Source organism: Raphanus sativus, chromosome 1 (assembly GCF_000801105.2).
Source record: "Raphanus sativus cultivar WK10039 chromosome 1, ASM80110v3, whole genome shotgun sequence".
Taxonomy (NCBI): domain Eukaryota; kingdom Viridiplantae; phylum Streptophyta; class Magnoliopsida; order Brassicales; family Brassicaceae; genus Raphanus; species Raphanus sativus.
The window spans coordinates 11,012,215-11,033,580 of NC_079511.1; the positions used below are offsets into that span (position 1 = coordinate 11,012,215).

The following is a 21,366-nucleotide window of genomic DNA, read 5'->3' on the forward strand; positions in this document are numbered from 1 at the left end:
TTTCTATTTTTAGTGGGCTGCATAGTTATTTAACTATTTTCTGGGTAAATAAATGACATTAAAACTTTGGTTGCACCAAATCAACAATCAATCCTTTGTTTTATCTCACCTTCGAGAAAGTGAAGAGTAACTCTCATTTCGTAATCATAATAATATAAATGTGTGACTTTAACATTAGAACTACAATTTCGAGAACATGTGTATAAGCCTAGACATTTTTAAAGTAATAGTAGTAGTGTGGAGCACAGAGGAATCAACATTATGCTAAGCTTCCCAAGTAGCATCGTCCCCGCAAAGAGAGCATGGAATCAAATACATTAACAACTTACGACAGTATTACCACTATCTATGCAACCCTCCTATCGGAAAATTACATTTTTTACACATGCAAAACGCCTAGATGGTTTAAAGCTCCTTCTGCGCCAGACTTAGGTGGAAAAAAAAAACCAAACAAAACTGGTCAAGTGTTATCTATCATCAGCAATATATATGTGTCATACTTAATGAATTCTCAATAAGGTAAAAGAGAGAGTAAAAAGTATAAAGTAGAAAAAAATCTTATAGTTCTAGTAAAACCTGGATCATAAGTAGATACAAACTCTCGTGAAGTACATCTAACCTTGTTACAGTATGCAACCTCTAAGGACAGACTTATTATTTTCATTCCAGTACATGGGAAACAATGCCTCCTCACCAAGTTCACCAATATTATTCCAGTTCCTTGGTCCAAGAACATAGACTGGATATAAAGACTCTAAAGGTTCATGTTTAAGTTTACACGAAAACTCTAAAACACTGGAGAGAACGATCGTACCTCATATAGACCACTCTTAACAGGTACACCAACTCTCTCCTCCTCTACTTCATAGAGTAGAAGAAACAGAAGCTTCTAAAGGAGTTTCAGTTGACTGCTTATTCCATTTATTTTTTAGTAACCACGTGTGGTATAGAGCCTTTGCTGCATTCGACATACTTGTTCTTGAGATGTTGCTGGTCTTGTTGTTATTGGAAGTTTGGAGAAAGACACAATTTCGTAGGAGAAAAATAGAGGGCAAGGGTATGACCCTAGTGTGGCTTGTGATGTCTTTGAAGATGTTATGCATGGTTCTTAGATCAGAACTTATGACCACATCCTGTTATGTCACAGACACAATCAATTCAGTGTTCTAGTTTACCCCGGTAGTGAAGAATTGATACATTAGCAGAAGCTACGGTGCATTTTCTTTCCAAACAGTCAGGGAAAGGGTCACGACATAGAGTTAGACAATCATTTCCTCGCCAGCCGTATACTCTGACATCCACAAATGAACAAAAAATTCATATCTTAGAGTTTCTTTGATCATAGTAGCCTAGTAGGTAAAAGGTTTCTTAGCATAGCAATCTTCATAATGCTCATTACAGGAAGACAGATGAAAGGATACTTTTTTTATGGATGTCCTTGTGACTGATCCGTGGTTGGGGTCAAGATTTCCTTGAGCCAGTTCCGGTGCCATGAGCCAGCAACCATCAATGGTGTCCATCTTTAACCAATTAAACCAAATGGATGTTGTACTTTCCAAGCTTTTTATTGGGTTCTGCAAGCAAAGAAATAGAGAGAAAATCTAACATGTTAGAGTTTACGGCAGCCAAAGAGACATCCTAAACAATGATTTTCAGAAAGATTATCTAGTGAAGAAAATGATATACATACATATACCCGGAAGACACTGATATTAACTTTCTCAGAAGATGCAGCACCTTCGTTTCCTGAGCTGAAGTTATCATCTTACGCAGCGTTGCTCCAAGATATGATCCTCCTCCCTCCTGACATTTGAAAGTTCTTAAAAATCATTTTATTATATGGTGAAGAACAATGTAAAACGGATAAAGCAGACAGCTATCAGCTCAAAAAAAATATGCATGATAGGCGAAAACTTTTATGCAGTAATATGCGAAAACTTTTATGCAATTGTCCAACATGAGAAATTTAAGAAGCAAAAGTAACATGAAAAAGAATCCCGCCTTGGATATTAGATGCTCTGGTGATAATCCAATTAGTTACAAACTTACTTTCTAAGCATCATACCTGTGTACCATATGTATTGAACCTGCATTTCAAATGGATATTCATTTATCAATAAAAGATGGAAGAGAGTAACTTAATCTGATCTCATTCTTTAGAAGCCATAACCTGCAAGTGAATTGAGATATTAGTAAAGGTTATAGATTTATTTACTGATAAATCTGAGTAACACGGTGAACAGCGCAGCGATTCCAGTTCCAGTGGCGGTGTTAGAAAACAAAATTAAGCTTTGAAATCTCTCAGCATGATCACTGTATAGAGAGTATTGGTGTTCGTTTCTGTTGATGATCAATGTCTGTCAACACTAACCGCTTCTTTTGTGTTTATTTGGTGAAGACTTGAGACTGATTTCTTTCAGGACTTTTGGAATCCAAATAAACAGTTGTTTGAATATGAGACCACTAACTACTCAAAATGTGTAAAAAGAAAATCAGTCACTGTCAAACCTGCTAAAATGAAAGAGAAAAAACTTTTGACACAGAGAATCAACTCGCAAACAAAAACGTTAAGGCTCAGTGAGAAATTTACCTCTACAAAAGCAGGATAAGTGGTGGTGGTTGCCCCCATTCTGCTGAATATTTTGTCAAAATGAACACAGAAGCAATCGAAAGAAAATCATACAGTTCAGCATTGCTATTTGAGGAGAACTGAACTTGACCATTCCTTAGCATAGAGAAATCTGGATCCATTATATTATTCACCACATCCAAAACTGGTTTTCCTAATTTTTTAATTCAAGTAAAGAACCCAGGAAGCACCATATGGTTTAGCTGAGAACTTGATTTAATAGCCCCTAGCTCCATCTATTCAGATATCATAGACATATCAATTCCTCTGACCTATACAGAAGAAACTCCATTACTTTCTCTTGTCTCACATACTTCTCAGTAAACAAAAAGCTCAAAACCAGAACTTCTGACTCTAATCTATTTAATACATAGAAGCAGCAAGTACACGTAATTGTTGAAACTGAAGAAAAGAAAAACTAATGTCAGAATTTAACAGAACTTAAACTCGCCATCGCTATGTATATACTTTACTTAACTTTTGAGGTAAGTGGATATTCGTGTACCTAACGGATGCCACCAATTTAGTAGTCTGATATGACCATAAGCTCATATCAGACAATCTTGAACTCCACAAACAGAGAGAAGTTCCAAAGAAATCAGACCTAATAATGCTTATTCTTTTTTTTAGACGTAAAATATCACATTTCTGTCTGGGTTATGCTTCTCAGCTTACACAACTGAAGAAATGCTAGTTAAAAATGATCGAACTCGTAAGGATCACAACTCTCCGGCATAGAGACACATCATTGTCCACAAAGAAGACGTTACATATCCAGAAATGAAAGCAATACAGCCAATAGACTAAGAACAGAAATTGCATTGTATATAAATCAAAATGAACGCCTTCTCGTTTCTATGTTCATCATTAACCAACTCAGTTTGGGTATATTCCATAATAACTAAGATTTATATTCTGTTGAAATTAGTTGGTTCAAAAAACCAAAATACCTTTTCGTTGACAATTATTATGAACTCGCCGGTAAGAGGAGCGAGCGAGCGAGCGGCGGAGATCTGTTATCAAAACCGGCGGGAGGATTGTATAAGGATGATCGGGCGTCGTGCTGGAACGAATCGAGCCGGTATGAGGAGGGACGTCTCCATTCTGACTCGGTTCGTTGACTCAGTGTTTTCTCTATTCCGATTAGCTGAGTTTGAGATCCTGTTTGTGCTATTCTTCTTTATAGCCTACGTCATCTTCAAGGATCTGGTAACGACCATGTAGCAAATTGCTTTTAATTCATCTCGATTTCTATTCCGTATGACGTTTTCTTTTTCTCAATTCATCGTCATTGTTTGAACTTTTTAGAGGAGTTTTCCGGATTGAATGGAAGCAAGTAAATACAAAGTGGTTTATAAAAAAAGAAGAAAGAGAGGAAGGTGAAACGAATCTATTAAAATTTGTATTGAGACGAAGTCCATGAATAAGTCGTAGGGTTTCTTTGTTGACTAAGCTGCAGATGACATGGCAGTAAAAAGGAATTTTATTGGTTGATTTAATTAAGTGACGTGGATAGCTTTAGGATGGAGGATATCTTCCTTTTAGTATAGTATAGATTAATAATTTTTCTTGTTAAACCTTTTTAGATATAAATAAAATTATTTCTAAGGAACATCATACAATATTACCTTTAAATTAAAACCACGATTAAAATGTTTCAGATAATCAAAATTACAGAAAACATAAATCATAAGTTATGAGAAAATGTTATATGTCATACACATAATTTAGATAGGTGAATCAAAATATATTACATATCTATCTTATTAATACTCAAGTACAAAATCGGAGTGTTTGGAAACTTGAATCAGAAGATTAAAAAAAATTAAAGTGTTTGGAAACTTTAATAGTAGTCTTAATAAAATTTGTTTGGATATTTGAATAGTAGTATCTATTAATTGTGTTTTCATATTTCACTTAGTTTAACAATTTTATCAATTATATTAACTTAATAATAATTTACATCATTAATTATGTTACCATAATAATAATAGTGCATGTTTTTATTTATTAGTTAATCGATATTAACTCTGTGCCAATTATAAAATCAAAAATATTAAATAATTAGGTTTTACATATGATTAAACGTTTGGTTTAGTTTATTTTACTAAAATATTTTTACTTTAGTTTCAATCGGTGGAAAATTACGTACCCAGAAAAATATTTCAAAGATATGTTTTTGTGAATAAAATAATAACTTAAAATCAAAATTATTAAAATGTGCTACATTTATTGCCACTTAATTTTCACTTTATATAATTATTTTACTTGATAAATAACTCTTTCTATTTCATTTAATTTAGCCAAACGCATAAAAATAGTTTTTTTTATTAATTTATAAAATCAGTTAGACATGAACATTATTTACATGTTGTTCCTTTCGGGTATCGTTTTTTTGTTTTGAAATCAAGTCCCGTTTGAATATTATAAACTTATGTGTGGATTTTGATTTGAGTCATTCTGGATCTGGATGAATTCGATTCTGATGTATATGAACGTAAAAATATCTAAATAACCAATGTATCTAAAAGGAATTCAGATATTTGTAACAAAATAGCCATATAACCTGATTCGGTCCATGTCTTTTGAATATCGTTAGTTATATTATGATACATTTAAAATATATAACGCTAATTATGAAAAATAAATATCGATGTATAGAAAATATATTTCAGGGGCCAATTTAACAAAATATTAGTTGGTTCAGTTGAAATAAATATATTTAAAATATTTATATAAAATTAATATAAAAATACTGTACATTTGGATTCAAAATCATTTCTTTTAACAACAACTACACAAATATGTTGATTTGTATACAAATTTAAATTACAATGTAAATATTTAATTACATTGTTTAAACAAAATATCAATGTAAAAGTATTGTATAGTTGCATTCTAAAATCATTTATTTTAACAACAAGCCAAATAAATATGTTGATTGGAGAGAGATTAAAACAATGTCAGATAAACACATAGTTTACCAGAGACACTCTATGTGTCGAATTTATTATAATGAAAGTTTTACTAAGATAAATACATTCAATAATTACAAACAAATAATATATTTCATAAAAGTGAAAAAATAATACCCGCGCTTTCGAAGCGCGGGTCAAAGTCTAGTCACATTATTATACAGCATAACGTATATATTAGAAAACAAAAAGTGTATATTCAAATCTACACAACACGTAAGTTAATTTTAATCACGATATTTTTACACTCAGAAGTCATAATCCTTGTTAATCGGAACCAAAACGAATTAGATCGAACCATAAGATTTCTTTCTCTTGAGGAAACCAAAGATGAGAACTTTTGGAGAAACCATGAATATCAAGAGAGATCTGGAAACAATTTACAAAGTCGTATTCTGTTATATCAGATTCTAGAGATGTAAGCAGATTTTGTTTTAGGTAAGAGTTGATTTCAAGATTGTTTTGTGAAGTGAGCAACTTTTGGGCAATCATTAGCTAGAACTATGAAACAAAAATATCGACGATTTGTTGACACATGAAATAGTTTGTTTCATACAAACTATTTTATCCTATTAAAGCCACATTAGTGTTGAAACCCACTTGATTAAAATAATATATATTTAACTAATTTTCTTCCGCATAAAGAGTTAAAAAATAGTCGATTGTTTCTGTTTTCTCGTAACTTGAGCTCTCTCCAATGACGAATCCCAATCATGAGGTAACTTAATCTAATGTTTCATATACTTCAATATTAACTTGTTATTTGATTTGTTTACCAGTTTTGATAAATGTTGCTCCTGATGATTGAGATCGATTTTGCTCTCAGTCTTCATATTTCAAGAATATTGAGTTATTTTTAGTTTAATTGATTAGTTTTATACACTGTGTTATTATCAATGTTCAGAATAGATTTGTGATTGCATTGTTGGAGGAACCTAAGTTAGTCTAAGATAGTTCTAGACTCTACAAATCAATCTAGTTCTTATGTTTTTGCATCTTTAGTAAAACCTTAGTTGCTCTAAGATAATTTTAGACTGCACAATAATCGATTATCTATGATATGTTTTACGAATTTCGATGGAAAGTTAGTCAATGATAGTTTAGACTCTGAACGATGAACGCTGATCTGAAATTCTTTTGAGATTGATTGCAATGATCTGAAAATTGGTGTCAATTTGCAAATACTGACAATTTTAGAATTCTTCTCAGTTATCATGATTTCAAATAGATATTTAATACACTTTCCATATATTTTCTATTTGTTTTATTGATTTATTTGACATTGAAATGACAAGTCGTTATCCACTCTATTGTTGAGAAAGACGAAATTCTGACGTACCTGGTTGTGCTGCTTGATAAGGGTGATGAGGCTCAGCTGATTGATGAGGGGGATGAAGTTGAACGGGTTGATGAAGATCAGGTCAACAATTTGAAACTTAGTTTTTATCTAAGATAAATTTAGACTTTGCACAGCAATCCATGATCATTGATCTGTTATTTGCATATTTCGATGCATATTTCAATGGTTTCTGAATTTTCTTTATGATTCCTTTATATTAATGATTTTAAAGTTGTCTCAAATTACAAATACTGATATGCTTTTTAACATGAGGATACCCCTGCACCCATGAAAGGATCAAGACTAATCTTCGTAAGAGTATGCGGTCTACATATGGACAATTTCTCTAAAAACTTAAATGAGGTACAAAACATTATCTCATATCTTTGGGACCATAAGGGTTTAGTCTTGTGGTTTGCTTCCAATCTGGGTTGGTAACAATCCAAAGCCCGCCTCCTACTAGCCCACTCACCTGTACTTAAATTATACTAACATGTTCTTCTCAAGGCTATTGTTGAACCTAAGCCTCTAAATTACCTAGCTGTAGCTCTTGCCCGTGAGAAAGGGAAGAAAAAAAAGGAAAGGGAAAGAAGAAGAGATCCCACAACTCACGTCTGAGCAGGCTTTGAGGAGAAAGATGACTGATGAAATTGAGAGGAATGAGCGTCAGGGTGAGAACACTACTCTCCGTTGAACTGACATTTCCTTGAAGTACATCTATACTATTAAAGGAGAATTTTATTTTTAAAATTTAGGATTTTGTCCTTGGATTTTGATGATATTTACAAGACTATTTTCCATTTACTAATTTTAATAAATAAATTTACAAAACATGACAAATATGAGTTTTCTGACAAATCATAGATATTGCATTAAATTACCTAAAATTTAGCTAATCTAAAAGATTGCAATCTTTCAGTTATTTAATACTTAACAAAAATGATTTTATAAATAGCATATATATTTATTGAATATTCACAAATCTAGGTTAGAAATTATTTGTACAATTTTTGATTTCGTTTGATCTATGTAGAGGACGATTCACTTTCAAAATGTAAAATTTCCAGTGTATCAATTTTCTTATTAATTTTTATGGTTTTTAACTAAATTTACATTATTTTGAACACACTAAGCATGTCAACCGTATATACTAAGCTTTTTATACATGAATTACATTGATTTAATTTTCCATCTTGCTCAAAATAATAAATCTAAACAATGTTTTCAATTTTTAGAAATGAATTAAATATTTTAAAGAAAAAATAAAATACAAATATACTTAAAAAAAAATGATTTTGGTCACTCAAAATAAACCTAAACCGGTCTAAATAGATGACCAATACAATTACATGAGTTTAAATGTATAAAAATATTGATAACTTAAAAGTAAATGAGTTCAAAAGGTCGAGACGTAAATGTGTTCGCCAAAAATGAGACGGATTTAAACAAGGTGGATTTACAATTTTATCATCCTTAACAAAAGATTTGATGAATTTTTATTAGATTTTTATAATGTATAATATCCCGCGTTTTTAAAGTGCGAGTCAAAATCTAGTCTATACTATTAAAGGAGATGATTGTTTATGAATATGTCCCTGGAATTTTTAAATAATTACAAAATTGTCTGTGTTTTTTTGCCAGCATTATTTCTAACAAATCAAAAGTCATTATTTTCCAATAACATTAAAGAGTATTTAATATAATTCAGTTCTTAGCTTTTTCAAAAATTTTGTTTCCTAAATGTTTGCACCATACATTTTCAAAAAATCTTTCACGTTATTAATTATTTGAAAGCATTTATTAAATGAAAACTCAAAATAAAATCAAGATGAAATAACAAATGATTAAATCGACAAAATCATAATACGGGTTTGAATTATCTCAACTCCTTAAAAATAATTTCATTTAAAATAAAATTTAAGTCACATAAACTAAATTAAAAAATTATAGAAAATGTTTTTAAATGCGCAAATGAATTTTTCAATACATAGATTGTTGAAGATATAAAATATTTTTATTTAAATTAAAAAAAATCAGTATAAAATAAGTTTAACTTTGGGTTAAATAAATAAAATCATATTACGGGTTAAAATTATTTAGAGAGTCTTCTAAAATTTAATCATATTTAAAATAATAAAAATAAGTCATATAATTAAATTTTTAAGATAAATTTCATAAAAAATAAAAATATATAAATTATCAAAAATCAAAAATTTATTACGTAAAATAATTTTTCCAACAAAAAATATACCGGTTCTTTTTAAGGACGGGTCAAAATCTAGTACTACTTGATAAAATGAGAATTTAAACAGTCGTATTCAGTTTAAATTAACAAATAAAAAAAATCAAAATAATGTGGCACGGTTATATTCTACTTGAACCATGTACTATATATACTTGGGGGTTTTAACTTATTGAATTTCAATTCTACAAGACTTTTTTTTTTTTTGATAATCCTGGAGTTCCTCATTTCGTAGGTCATTCCCTAGGATCCGGTCAGGCAGCGGTCCACTTCACCCGGGAGGGTATTACCTGAGCTGAGGACAATACCCAACACCCAATACCACTGGTGACACGGAAGAGTAGTTCCCCCGCCTGGCGTCGAACCCGGAAGCATGACAATTGGCTCCCAAGATCCTTACCAAGTGGGCTATCTCATCCGGTCTACAACACTTGTTTCAGACTTGTTTCAAGACAAGTCCCATGAATTCCTTACCATTTCTCTCTATGTTATGGTCAAATCTTTCTGTTTTCCATATCCTATATATGACGTTTGAAATGTGCTCGATCTTCAAAACGTGTACATCGTGTAATTAACTAAATCAATGAACCTATTAATTCACCGAAAAGAAAAATTACGCAGCTTTTTTTATCAATGTCTACGTAGTCCCAAGTTCCACCTTCTTGACCTCCAAAGGCTCTCTTCGGAATAGTTTGGTCACCGTAATGGGAATCTGTTTTTGCATCTGACCTATCTAGGGACGTCAATGAACTTTCAACTGAACTTCTTGTCGGTTCAATGCCACCTTATTCAAATTTCTTGAGTCTCAAGAAACATTATTTATTTCTTTTGGTTTTTCTTCTTCTTCTCAAGAAACATTCTTCTTCCTCTGTCTCTTTCTACTCATCATCTCTGCTTGCGTCAGTCCCAGAAAGAAAGAACTGAGATAGCTTCTACTAACCAATGCTACTTCATAGAGCTAGGCTGCTCTACTCCACTCAATACCTACAAAATACCAACTCCCACCATATAGCACTTAATCTATTACTCACTTAACTTAGTCACACAAGTAACTATCTAATTAGCAGACAACACTGTTGCACCAATTCTTTTACATTCTCCAACTAGCTACTATTGGTTAGAATCAAAATCAGTTGGGTTGGTGACACATTGGCTTTGCTCAACAGTAAATGCGGAGCACTAGACTCTGAATATATTTCCCTTGTGCCTCTATCCTCACCAGTAACTTCCTCTATACTCAAAACAAAAGAAGAAACTTTCAAGTTTCAAAAAAAAAACTATCTAATTAGTCGACAACACTGTTGCACCAAAGGCCTGTTCGTTTGTACATCTGAAAGATGCATCCAAACGATCCTTCTGGATGCCTTATCCAGATGTTTCACATGGATGTTGTTCGTCTCTGCATTTCGTTTATCTATCTAGATGAATTATCTCAATGCAACTATGTTTGTTTGCTTTTTTCTTCAATTTGCATCTACATCGAGATGAACTTTTACTAAAATAACTAAAATAGACTTGTTTTAAGAAAATTGGCAGGAAATTGCATTTTTTAAGTTTTGGCGGAAAATGTGCTTTTTCAGTTTTGACGAAAAATTATATTTTCCCGGTTTTGGTGGAAAATTGTATTTTTCTGGTTTTGACGAAAAAATTGTGTTTTCCAGTTTTGACGGGCGGTTTTCGATTTTGGCGGGAAATTGCGTTTTCTCGGTTTTGACAAAATTTTATATTTTCCCGGTTTTGGTGGGAAATTGCATTTTTCCGGTTTTGACGAAAAATTGTGTTTTCCAGTTTTGACGGGAAATGGCAGTTTTCGGTTTTGGCGGAAAATTGCGTTTTCTCGGTTTTGGCGGGAAATTACATTTTCCCAGTTTTGGTGGGAAATTGTATTTTCCCGTTTTTGACGAGAAATCGTGTTTTCCGGTTTTGACGGTAAATGGCGGTTTTCGGTTTGGGCGAGAAATTGTGTTTTCTCGGTTTTGGCGGGAAATTACGTTTTTCGGGTTTGGCGGAAAATTGCATTTTTCGGTTTTGACGAGAAAATGTGTTTTTTGGTTTTGGCGGGAAATTGCATTTTTCGGTTTTGGCGGGAAATTATATTTTCCGATTTTGGCGGGAAATTGTATTTTTCCGGTTTTGGTGAGAAATTGTGTTTTTCCGGTTTTGACGGAAAATGGTATTTTTTTGGTTTTGGCGGGAAATTACGTTTTTGGGTTTTGGCGGGAAATTGTGTTTTCTTGGTTTTGGCGTGAAAGTGTGTTCGGGTTTTGGCGGGATATTTTGTTTTCCCGGTTTTGGCGAAAAATTGTCTTTTCCCGATTTTGACGATCAATTTTGGCGGGATATTGTGTTTTTCCAACTTTGGCGGAAAATTACGTTTTCCGGTTTTGGCGAAATTATGTTTTCTCGGTTTTGACGAGAAATTGTGTTTTCCGATTTTGACGGAAAATTGTATTTTCTGTTTTGACGGAATTTTTTTTTTGTTTTGACAAAAAGTTATTAAATTTTTGGTGAACACTCACCTTCACCCAAATGCTCCGTGAAGATTCAACCTCATTTAGATGAGAATTTGAAGTGAGTTTGCATAAATGCAATTGGATGATCCATCTGGATGTAGCATTTTAATGTACAAAACGAACATCAATTTGCATCTTCACCCAGATAGATCACCCAGATGAGCAAACAAACAGCACCCAAATCTTTTACCTTCTCCAACTAGCTACACTCTTGGTTACCATCAAAATCAGTTGGGTTGGTGACACATTGGCTTTGCTCGAAACAGTAACTGCAAAGAGTTTCTTGCGCTTCCATTAGCACTTGACTCTAAATATTTAAATATTTTCCTTGTGCCTCTATCTGCACCAGTAACTTCCTCTATATTCAAAACAAATGCAGAAACTTTAAAGTTTCTAAAGTTCTCCTTTTTTTTTTTTGAATATATGTTAAATTTATTCAAAAAGAAAATACCATTTTTACAACAAGTGTGGTAATATTTAAAGAGTTTAAAATATGGCTAAATCATAGAAAGAGTTTGTTATCTTGTGGCAAGCCACAAAGACAATCCTGCTGCAAGTTTGAAGTTTCCTTGCTCACGGAAAGATAGGCAACAGTTTCGAATGCGTCGATCCACCATTTTTGCAAGTGCCACTGCCGGGATGGGTTGCGCTCCATGTCTCCTCTCGTTTCGTTCCTTTCATAAGGAAAAAGCTCTCTCCTTTTACACATTGTTGATTCATTAAGAAGCATAATGCTACTACCACTCAAAAGAATTCTTCGATTCTAGCTATGAAAACAGAGTAGTGTTTCATTTATAATGATCAATAAGTGTTAGAAAAAGTTCGCATAATGCCACGTGATTGTATTGCATGTATAGTTGTATGTATACGAATATTCCCGGGGAAAAAACTTCCACTATGAATAATAAATAAAACATTCTGACGTGGCAAATAAAGTAAAGAAAATCTTTTGAGTGGCACAGAAAGAGATAACAAAAAGAGACGTGATTAAAGATTGCAAAAGCTCACTTTTATTGCCAACAAACATGTGGCTCTCACATCTCTACATGTCCCTTTCTCTCCTGATGTGTCATCTTCCCCACTTTTTTCTCTCTGTGTGGCTCTGTTCGATCCATTTATACCAACCCTATAGTTCTTATACGTTATATACTCATGCCTCACATCTTGTCTAAAAGAAGAAACACACACCACCATCTCACCTTCACTTTCTTCTTTCTTGTGTACCGTACTCGCAACTTTTGGTATGTCAGAACTTAGAGATACCCCAGTCAAATTGTTTGGATGGACAATTACATCTTCTTCTCCCTCACTTCGACCACACATGGTACGTTTCCGAGTTGAATATACGTTTTTAAAATTCTTTAAACAGTTTAAAGAACGGATTAAGACTACGCTAATCTTACCATTTCTAGCTAAGCAATGCTACAAACTAATCTGAATCTTTTCTCAAGTGTTTATCGGTTTGAAACTAGTTGCATGATGTTTTTCTAATCCAAGTTCCTTCAAATTCTCAGATAAACAACCAATCTGCTCCTGATAACGAAGAACAAGACAGTACAAGTCTTCAGAGATCATCTGATCTCAACGAGGTGTCAAAAGAAACATCTGAGAACAGCGAGATCACAACAACAACAACAACTACATCGGAAGAGAAAACAACTGACTTGAAGAAACCAGACAAGATTCTTCCATGTCCAAGATGCAACAGCGCAGACACCAAGTTCTGTTACTACAACAACTACAACGTTAGTCAGCCACGTCACTTCTGTAGAAACTGCCAGAGGTACTGGACTTCCGGTGGAACCATGAGGACCGTCCCAGTTGGCTCAGGCCGCCGTAAGAACAAGGGATGGGTTTCTTCAGACCATTACATGCACATCAAGTCAGAGGATACTAACAGTTACAATAGCTCATCGGCTAAAATTCTTAGCTTCGAGTCTTCGGGCGAAGAGTCTTTGGTTACTGAAAATGGTAAGAATCAATCAAGCGACTCTGTTTCAAAAAACTTCAACAACTTGCAAAGATTTCTTCCTCCGCAAGTAACATCCTCTGTTCCGCCTCCTTGGCCTTACCAGTTCCCTCCTAACCCTACTTTCTACCACATCCCTGTCTACTGGGGCTGCACGGTGCCATTTTGGTCTACTCTAGAGCCTTCCACGTGTCTAGGGAAAAGGACAAGAGATGAAGCTTCACATGAAAGTGTTGAAGAGAACAAAGACACTTTTGTAAGAGCAAGATTGGATTCGAAGTCTCAAAGCATTAATGATGAAGTAGACGTAGCTAAGAAGAATCGTGTGTTTTATCCAGTACCGATGAAACGTGAGAAGACACAGCAGTTCAGTTTATTCGTAAATGACTCTGGAACAAAGAGCAGCAGCAATAGATCCGTTCCTGAAACGTATCTAAACCTGCAAGCAAACCCTGCAGCCATGTCAAGATCTATGAACTTCAGGGAGACCATGTAACGCTAAAGAGATTTCAGTATAAAAAAAAAAGAGATTTCAGTATACAATAATGGTTCGTGTGTTTATTCATGAAGAGAGATTTAGTAGTGTATTAATTGCTACCTTGTAAAGGAAGGAACAAAATAAACTGTAGGTATTTTTGTTGTGTGGTGAAGCTGTAGATATATAACTTTGATATTCAGTATTATCTTATTTATATGCCACAGTAACCGTTTTGTGCATCATCCTAACGATGGATATGCTGAATTATGATGTCATCTTAGGTAAATGTGGCTCGGGTCCTAGTTTACAGAATAATTTGAGAAAGAATAAAGAAAAAATGAGTTTTAATTTTTGATGTAAAGGAGAAAAACAGAGCACCTTAACTCTATGTCCTTGCTCATAGAATCCATCTAGTTGTTAAAGAAGGAAAGCTAAAGGAGGAGCATAAAGTCACTTTCTTTGGGGGGGAAAAGGAAAAAGTCTCTTCATTGGTATCCATCTGTGAGTCTGTGACTGTGAGATGTCTTTAACTGAATTTGTTTTTCTATAATGCAACTTGAGTTAGACATGTGGAGGAAAAAAGTATACAAAAGCTTTACAAGATGGCAACTCCCAAAATTACTTGTAGATCTTCATTATACACACTATTTATGATGGAGTTCCAAAAAAAAAAAAAAAAAAACACACTATTTATGATGAACCTGTAGTTGCTAAAGCCCTATTCATATGGGCTTTTGGACTCGTCATGGATCACAATGTCGGGCTTGGTGTGTATGTTCTAGACTTCTAGTAGGAGCCCGCTCAAAAACGTACCAAATAATTTGTCTGCATATTCCACATTTACTCTTTGAATTTTGCGTTTCGTTTCTTACTCTTTGGTATTTCTTGCCATTCAAACTGCATGTATATACGTGGTTGTTCTACGGAGATTGACACGAAAGCCCAAATAGACACTAGCTTCAGGTTGGACCCTAAGTCCTTCCATTTGTTCCTACAATGCAGAAGGAGTGCTTTTCTTTCTGTAACTTAATGCAGAACCAGTGTTCCAATTTATTACTGATCACAAGATTACAGCTTAAAATAAAATAGCGAGAATGTGAAATTCTATTTATAGATCAAAAACATTTATTACCTTTTGAGATAAAGGATTTGTGAGGTTATGAAAAAGGATGGGAACTATTTTTACTTTACCTTATGTATAAAACAATGTAAATGTAGGAATCCTAATTTAAAATGTTCATTACCAATTAATTAATTAATTAGCATAGTAAATACATCTTTTAATAATTTTTACAAACAATACATCTTTTAATAGTTTTAACAAAAAATACATCTTTTAATATTCTTATCTACTTAGTTAAATATATATATATATATATATAGTCCTAGTACTAGGCTCTGATACCGTGTAAAAATTCTCATTCCGAAGGCTCTGATATATATATATATATATATATATCTTTTAATATTTTCTTAAGAACCAACAAACCCCCTACATTTTACTCCCAAAAATGCAACTGTTCTTTTATGTCTACAACGTGAAAAAAATATAAAAGAGGAAAAGAGGCATGTGGGTCCACGTGACATGTGAGAGAGACACATAGGTAAGGAGCATGAAGAGTGGGAGAAACGGTTTGGAGGGAAGAAACAAATGCAATGTGTGTGTGATATTTGGTGAGCATGTTTCATGTTTGGCCTTTCAGTTGCACAATCTCTGCCTCAATCTTTGGCAGCTCATCATCTCTTTATACGCATCTTCGTCTCTTTCTCCAACTCTTTTACTTTCCCTCCTCTTTCTCTCTCCATATGTTTTTACTCATCACATCTTTAACACGTTTTTACGTCTCTTTATTCCCAAATATTTGACCTTTTCTTACATCAATTCCCCTAGTTCGTAAATACACCAGTTAGTTAGTAATACCAAGAATTTTATAAATTGTTTAGCAGACGACAACAATCTACAGTTTTGCTAATTAACGCAAACACAATGACACGGACCATGGATCTTGTTTGTTTGCTTTCTAACTAATAGAGATAACTTCTTGCCTTTTCTGTAACCAAATTAATCACTGTTATTAACTCATTGTAACAACATTCAGTTCAAGATTCATGTCCCCAAGCCAAGAAAATCGAAAAAATATGGTTGCTGCCTTGCCTTCTCCGCCACTTCCTCATCGACCACTTCCATTCCAATCAAATTCATTGCTTCATTTGGTACTCCTTTCTCTTGGCTCATAGAGTCGACGTACGGAAAATTATGTAATGCTTCTGACGTGGCACCAACATTATCGCCGCCGACCATCATTTGGTTGCTAAACATACTCACAACCATTGAAGCCTCAGTCCTCTCACAACCTGAACGTTGTAGATAGATCAAAATATATTAAAACACACACAAAAATTAATCAAAATTTTCAAATGGAGAAATATAATGTAAGAAAATAATGGGATATAAATGAAGAACAATCGAGCACCTTGAAAGCAATGGAAAGGCAACACAAGCTGGTTATGGTCAGTCGTCACGGACGCATTATTCACCAGTTGGTGAGTCAAATTAAACTCGTGGTAAGGCTGAGTCAAGTAATGCTTAGTAGAGATAAAAGAGTTGTAAATAGGGCTAGGGTTAGGATGATTAGGAAGAAGAGGTTTAAGTGGATTATTAATCACAAGCTTCCTCCTACGGTAAGCAGAGGAGTGTTCTCTATACTTACGAGCCATAATAACATGCCAATGATTCTTGACGGAATTATCAGTCCTACCAGGAAAAAGCCTCGCAATCATTGCCCATTTGTTACCATAAAGCCTATGTGCTTGCATTAGCCTCTCCTCTTCCTCTTCCGTGAAAGCTCTTCGGTTTATCCTCGGGTCCAATTGGTTAAACCACCGTAGTCTACAGCTCTTCCCTTTTTTAACCAACAACCAAAATTAAGTTACTAAAGCTCAACTCTTTGACTAACTTTTTATGACTCAGATTAGACCAAAAAGTAAAATAATTATTTTTTAGGATCTATTTTTATTACCAGATCTTAATAAGTTCGCATCTTTGACTGACCCAGATGGACCAACCACATTGGTTTGATGGAATTTGGAAATTCTATTATAAAAGTTTTAATTTGATTTAGTTAATTACCGGATCTTCCTTCGAGCTTTTCAGCTATTAGGTTCCAATTTTGTGGACCGTAAATAGCAACAAGCTCTTTGAGTTTAACATCTTCAGCTGGTCTCCAATGTCCTCTCCCCAAGACCGACTGTTTTGAAGAAGACGAAGACCAAGACTGTCCACTATCTGTCGTCTCCTTCTTAGCGCTCTCGCTGTTACTATAGTTACGGTTATGATTATTACTCTCTTCTTCGTTAACTCCAAAAGGACTCTTCAAGATATCAAATTCATGACCTGTGTTGCAGCGACCATGAAGCTGAATGTTAATGTCGTTAAAAGGGAAGTCCCAAGAAGAAACTTCTCTCCTCACGGCGGCGATCTCATTCTCATCCATCCATCGTTGCTTTCCCGACATATACATTGAGGTTCTGTTTGGAGAGAGGAAAAGAAAGAAGAGAAGTGTTTAACTGAGATTTTTGAGAGAGATGTCACGACTCACGTCAGCTTTAGACCATCAGATGAGGAGAAAGACTGTGCGGTGCATCTGCGTATATATTATGTATACACCTACGTAAGTGTGTCATAGATCTCTAAATCTCTCTATATATATAGAGAGATATTTTTAAAATATATTATATACTATGGTATGTGTTACGTATGGCATTAGGTATGTGCGTGTATGTACATGTCGCGACCTTGTTGTTTTCTGACGACTGTTAAAAAGGTTATGGACCGTTGTCACGGACTGATTCAAACCCCATAGTTATTTGCATTTTCTACATTGTTATTGTAAGGGATACAACTGTAGTGACAAGTACATATGTAGTATCGGTATTCGATTTTGCTGGGGATTGCTATTCAAAAAATGGCAGGTGTACCTACATTTGTAGAAGGTCCAAAGTTTTTCTAGAATAGATCATTTGCTAAATATCACATAAATTGAGATTTGTAAACAATCAAATACACTACACTTCCATATCTCTAAAATAATTAATGTGGTCAGTGTAGACCCAAAAAATAAAATATATGGTGAATGTCTTGGACAACGTCCAATGGAACACCAAAAGACTAAATTTTGATCTCGATTCATTGGAGTTGGCCTAGGAAAAAAGGTTAAGTTTAAGGAAAGATTAAATGAGAAAACAAACTCTATAACCCACCTATAACAAGCTGTACCTCTAAAATTTAGATTTAAATTTTTGAAATTTTGAAATTGAAAATTTCAGTTAAAAGCAAACGTAAAGGAAAAAACGACCTTTTATTTGAGTAGAAATAAAGAGTATGTGATATTAATTAAGAACATGTAAGATTAAAAAATTCCCAATTTAAGGAATTTGAGCCGCTTAAGTATGCAGTTTTCTCTATACCAAATAAACTAGATCTTGACCCGCGCTTTAGAAGCGCAGAATATTTTACGATGAAAAATTTCACTAATAACTTAATAAATATTTTGGTAATTTTTACAGAGTGTATTTAAAATAGTTTTGCATTTAAATCAGTATTTTTAAATTCAACCCGATTGTGATTATACCGGTTAACCCGGAGATATGACAATTCAATTTAGGTTTTTAAAATATTCATATTAAAAAAATTACTAAAACCCGAGACTAACCGATTGAACTGATGGATGACCGATATGTAATTTAATTTGATTTAAATTGTAATAGTTTCATAATTTGTAACTTATAATCCAAATTTTAAAGTTCATTATTTTGCAATTTATGAAATTACGACGTTTCTACAAAATTTTAAAGAAAAAATGATAGATATAAATTAAGTAATATTAATTATTGTATTGTTTGGAAACATTGATAGTAGTATAAAAATATATTGTTTGAAAACATTGATAGTAGTATAAAGAAATAAGTATATTGTTTGGAAACATGAATATAGTAGTATAAAGAAAGGAACATTAGTGATTTAATTTAAGTTTAACTATAAAGTATAAAAGTGTATTTAATTTAAAAACTTACAAAATAAATGTTAGATCCAATAGAATGTTTCTGTTTTAATAAGATAGATAATTTACTAAGACCGTTTTCGTATTTGACCAGAAGCCCCAATTGGCAGATGTAACCATTATCAATATCAGTGTTGATAAAAAAAAATCATTATTAATATCAGATTCAGAAGTGTCGCAGAGCAGTACGATATTTCTGCACTGAATTAACCGAATGCACTACGTACTCTCTTTTCTCGTTCTCCTCCTCCTTTTTAATCAGTCAATCCAATGGAAACACATATGCATATATGAAATATTTAATTTTCTGAAATAAAAGTTATGCAGCTTTAGATGAATTATTTATCTGACAGAACCAGCATTCATAGTTATTGTAGTTTTCTTATCACTAGATTCGATCTCCGCGCTACGCGCGGATAAGTGTTAAAATTTTAATTTTAAAATCATAAGTTTTGGATTTTGTCTGGGACTGGAATATTATATTTCCCACAATTAGTTGAAATCTAATAGTTATTAAGTACATGTAACCAATTAAAAAAAAGTAAAAGGATTGTTTATAGTAATGTAAATAATATAAAAGAAATTTTAATTATTCTGAAGAATAAAGTTTTTGATGTGGTCCATAATAAAAATAGCCTGAAATGGATAAAAATTAAGTTAGTTAATTTTATTTAAATAGGGTTTTAAATGTAAGGATGTGCTTATATGTTTATTTATTTCATATTATCACTTATTATTAACTATTCTCAACATATGAATAATGTGTTCGAGTGTCCTAACATAGATTTCTCTTTAACGAAAATGATCTATAAATTAGATTATATCATTAGTTCTTTAATAGAAACTACTTCTTCCATTGATGCAGTTTTGTTTTTAAAGTAATCAACTTAAAATTCTGTACATACACGTCTGTGCACAATTCTACAATAGCAACAATGTTTGCACTTGACTATTTTGAAAACTGATCCACTATGATTATAACAAATTTTAGTTGGATTATCCTTGTTGACAAAAAAAAGGTTGGATTATCCTTATTTCTTTAATGTTTTGTGTTGTGTGTGTTTTAAAGAGGTGTTTCCTTTTGGTGTGGCCCAGCCAAACTTAAAACAGTCCATGTGCTAGAATGAAGTCCCTAAAATTTTCAGGTCTCTTTTAAATGTTGTTTAAATAACCAAGCCTCATGTGACATTGTTTTTAACTATCACGTGTTTTCTTCTTCATCACAGAGAGAAAACCTAAACTTTTTCAGGCTCTTTCGTTTTTCACTCGCCATCTATGCTATTTTTTAGAGAGAGGATTTTTTTCTCTAAATTTTGGACCCTTTTTCGAATAAGAAAAACTAAGCAAAATTATAGGACCATGTGCATTTGCACTGTCCGCGTATTGCTTAGAGCCGGTCTTGGTTGTGGTATCTATACATGGCTGCTGGTAATATCTATGGCAAGTTTTTATGTAGTTGACAATGTTTTTGTTTTTTTTTTAACTCACTTGACAATGTGTTTGTTAAAATTATAAGTTAATTTGTAGTCTAAATTATTTTTTATATTGTTGTGGCACAACCGTCGAATTATAAAGTGTATGAAAATCTTATTTTCGATGTTAAAATATCTAAAGTTATATATTTGTGTGATCCATGTGTACTTTGTATTGTAGAACGTTTCTACGTTGCTGTGGGTTTATTATTGGTTTAACGGGCCGAATTAATGGTATTCAACGGATTTATTATTTTTGCATTATCTTGATTTTGAGATTGGGTTTTTTTGGGGGGGGGGAAGGGAGGATGTTATTTATTTTTGGTCTAAAGGTTACTGTGTACCTCCGCAATACGAGTCGTTACATAGAATTCTTGTGGGTTTGAATATTCTAGTGTTTGATGATGTTCTTTTGTTTTTGTAATCTCTTACCTGGTTTAGGCTTTGTTCTTCTGGTTCCATTGTTATTGTTGTACTCTTCTCTTGAGAGAGGTGAAAGCTTTTGGTTCTACGAACCAAAGCAAGGGATTCTTTATTAAGTTAAATGAGGCAGGAAAATGCCTTTCTCCTTTATAATTAGCTGTAATCTTTTAGCTTTTTAATTTTATTTAGGCACACAATACATGTGAACTTTAACCAAAAGAGCTTATTGTTCCAAGTAAAACAAAGAACTTAGAAGATTTTGGGCT

At 33.1% G+C, this 21,366-nt stretch overlaps 2 protein-coding genes and 1 long non-coding RNA gene across 17 annotated transcripts; 1 reads left to right on the plus strand and 2 right to left on the minus strand.

The window, feature by feature from the left end:
* Positions 1 to 115: 115 nt before the first annotated feature.
* On the minus strand, positions 116 to 4,031 carry LOC108807174 (uncharacterized). Of its 15 annotated transcripts, none has more exons than XR_008946120.1 (5): positions 1,691 to 4,025; positions 1,422 to 1,574; positions 815 to 1,291; positions 620 to 720; positions 116 to 427 (listed from the first exon to the last, which is right to left on the minus strand). It is a non-coding gene; the product is annotated as an uncharacterized LOC108807174 (long non-coding RNA). The 15 variants fall into 15 exon arrangements; XR_008946119.1 differs by having other exon boundaries at positions 620 to 739; XR_008946121.1 differs by lacking the exon at positions 116 to 427 and having other exon boundaries at positions 538 to 1,291; positions 1,691 to 1,803; positions 2,050 to 2,087; positions 2,216 to 4,022.
* Positions 4,032 to 12,844: 8,813 nt separating this feature from the next.
* Positions 12,845 to 14,432, plus strand: LOC108852933 (dof zinc finger protein DOF1.3). Its single transcript, XM_018626407.2, has 2 exons — positions 12,845 to 13,022; positions 13,213 to 14,432. Exons 1-2 carry the CDS (start codon positions 12,942 to 12,944, stop codon positions 14,161 to 14,163), a joined length of 1,032 nt encoding a protein of 343 aa, XP_018481909.2. The 5' UTR covers positions 12,845 to 12,941; the 3' UTR covers positions 14,164 to 14,432.
* Positions 14,433 to 16,202: 1,770 nt separating this feature from the next.
* Positions 16,203 to 17,804, minus strand: LOC108857316 (transcription factor MYB117). The gene is made up of 3 exons (XM_018631292.2): positions 17,276 to 17,804; positions 16,620 to 17,048; positions 16,203 to 16,500 (listed from the first exon to the last, which is right to left on the minus strand). Exons 1-3 carry the CDS (start codon positions 17,664 to 17,666, stop codon positions 16,253 to 16,255), a joined length of 1,068 nt encoding a protein of 355 aa, XP_018486794.2. The 5' UTR covers positions 17,667 to 17,804; the 3' UTR covers positions 16,203 to 16,252.
* Positions 17,805 to 21,366: the final 3,562 nt, after the last annotated feature.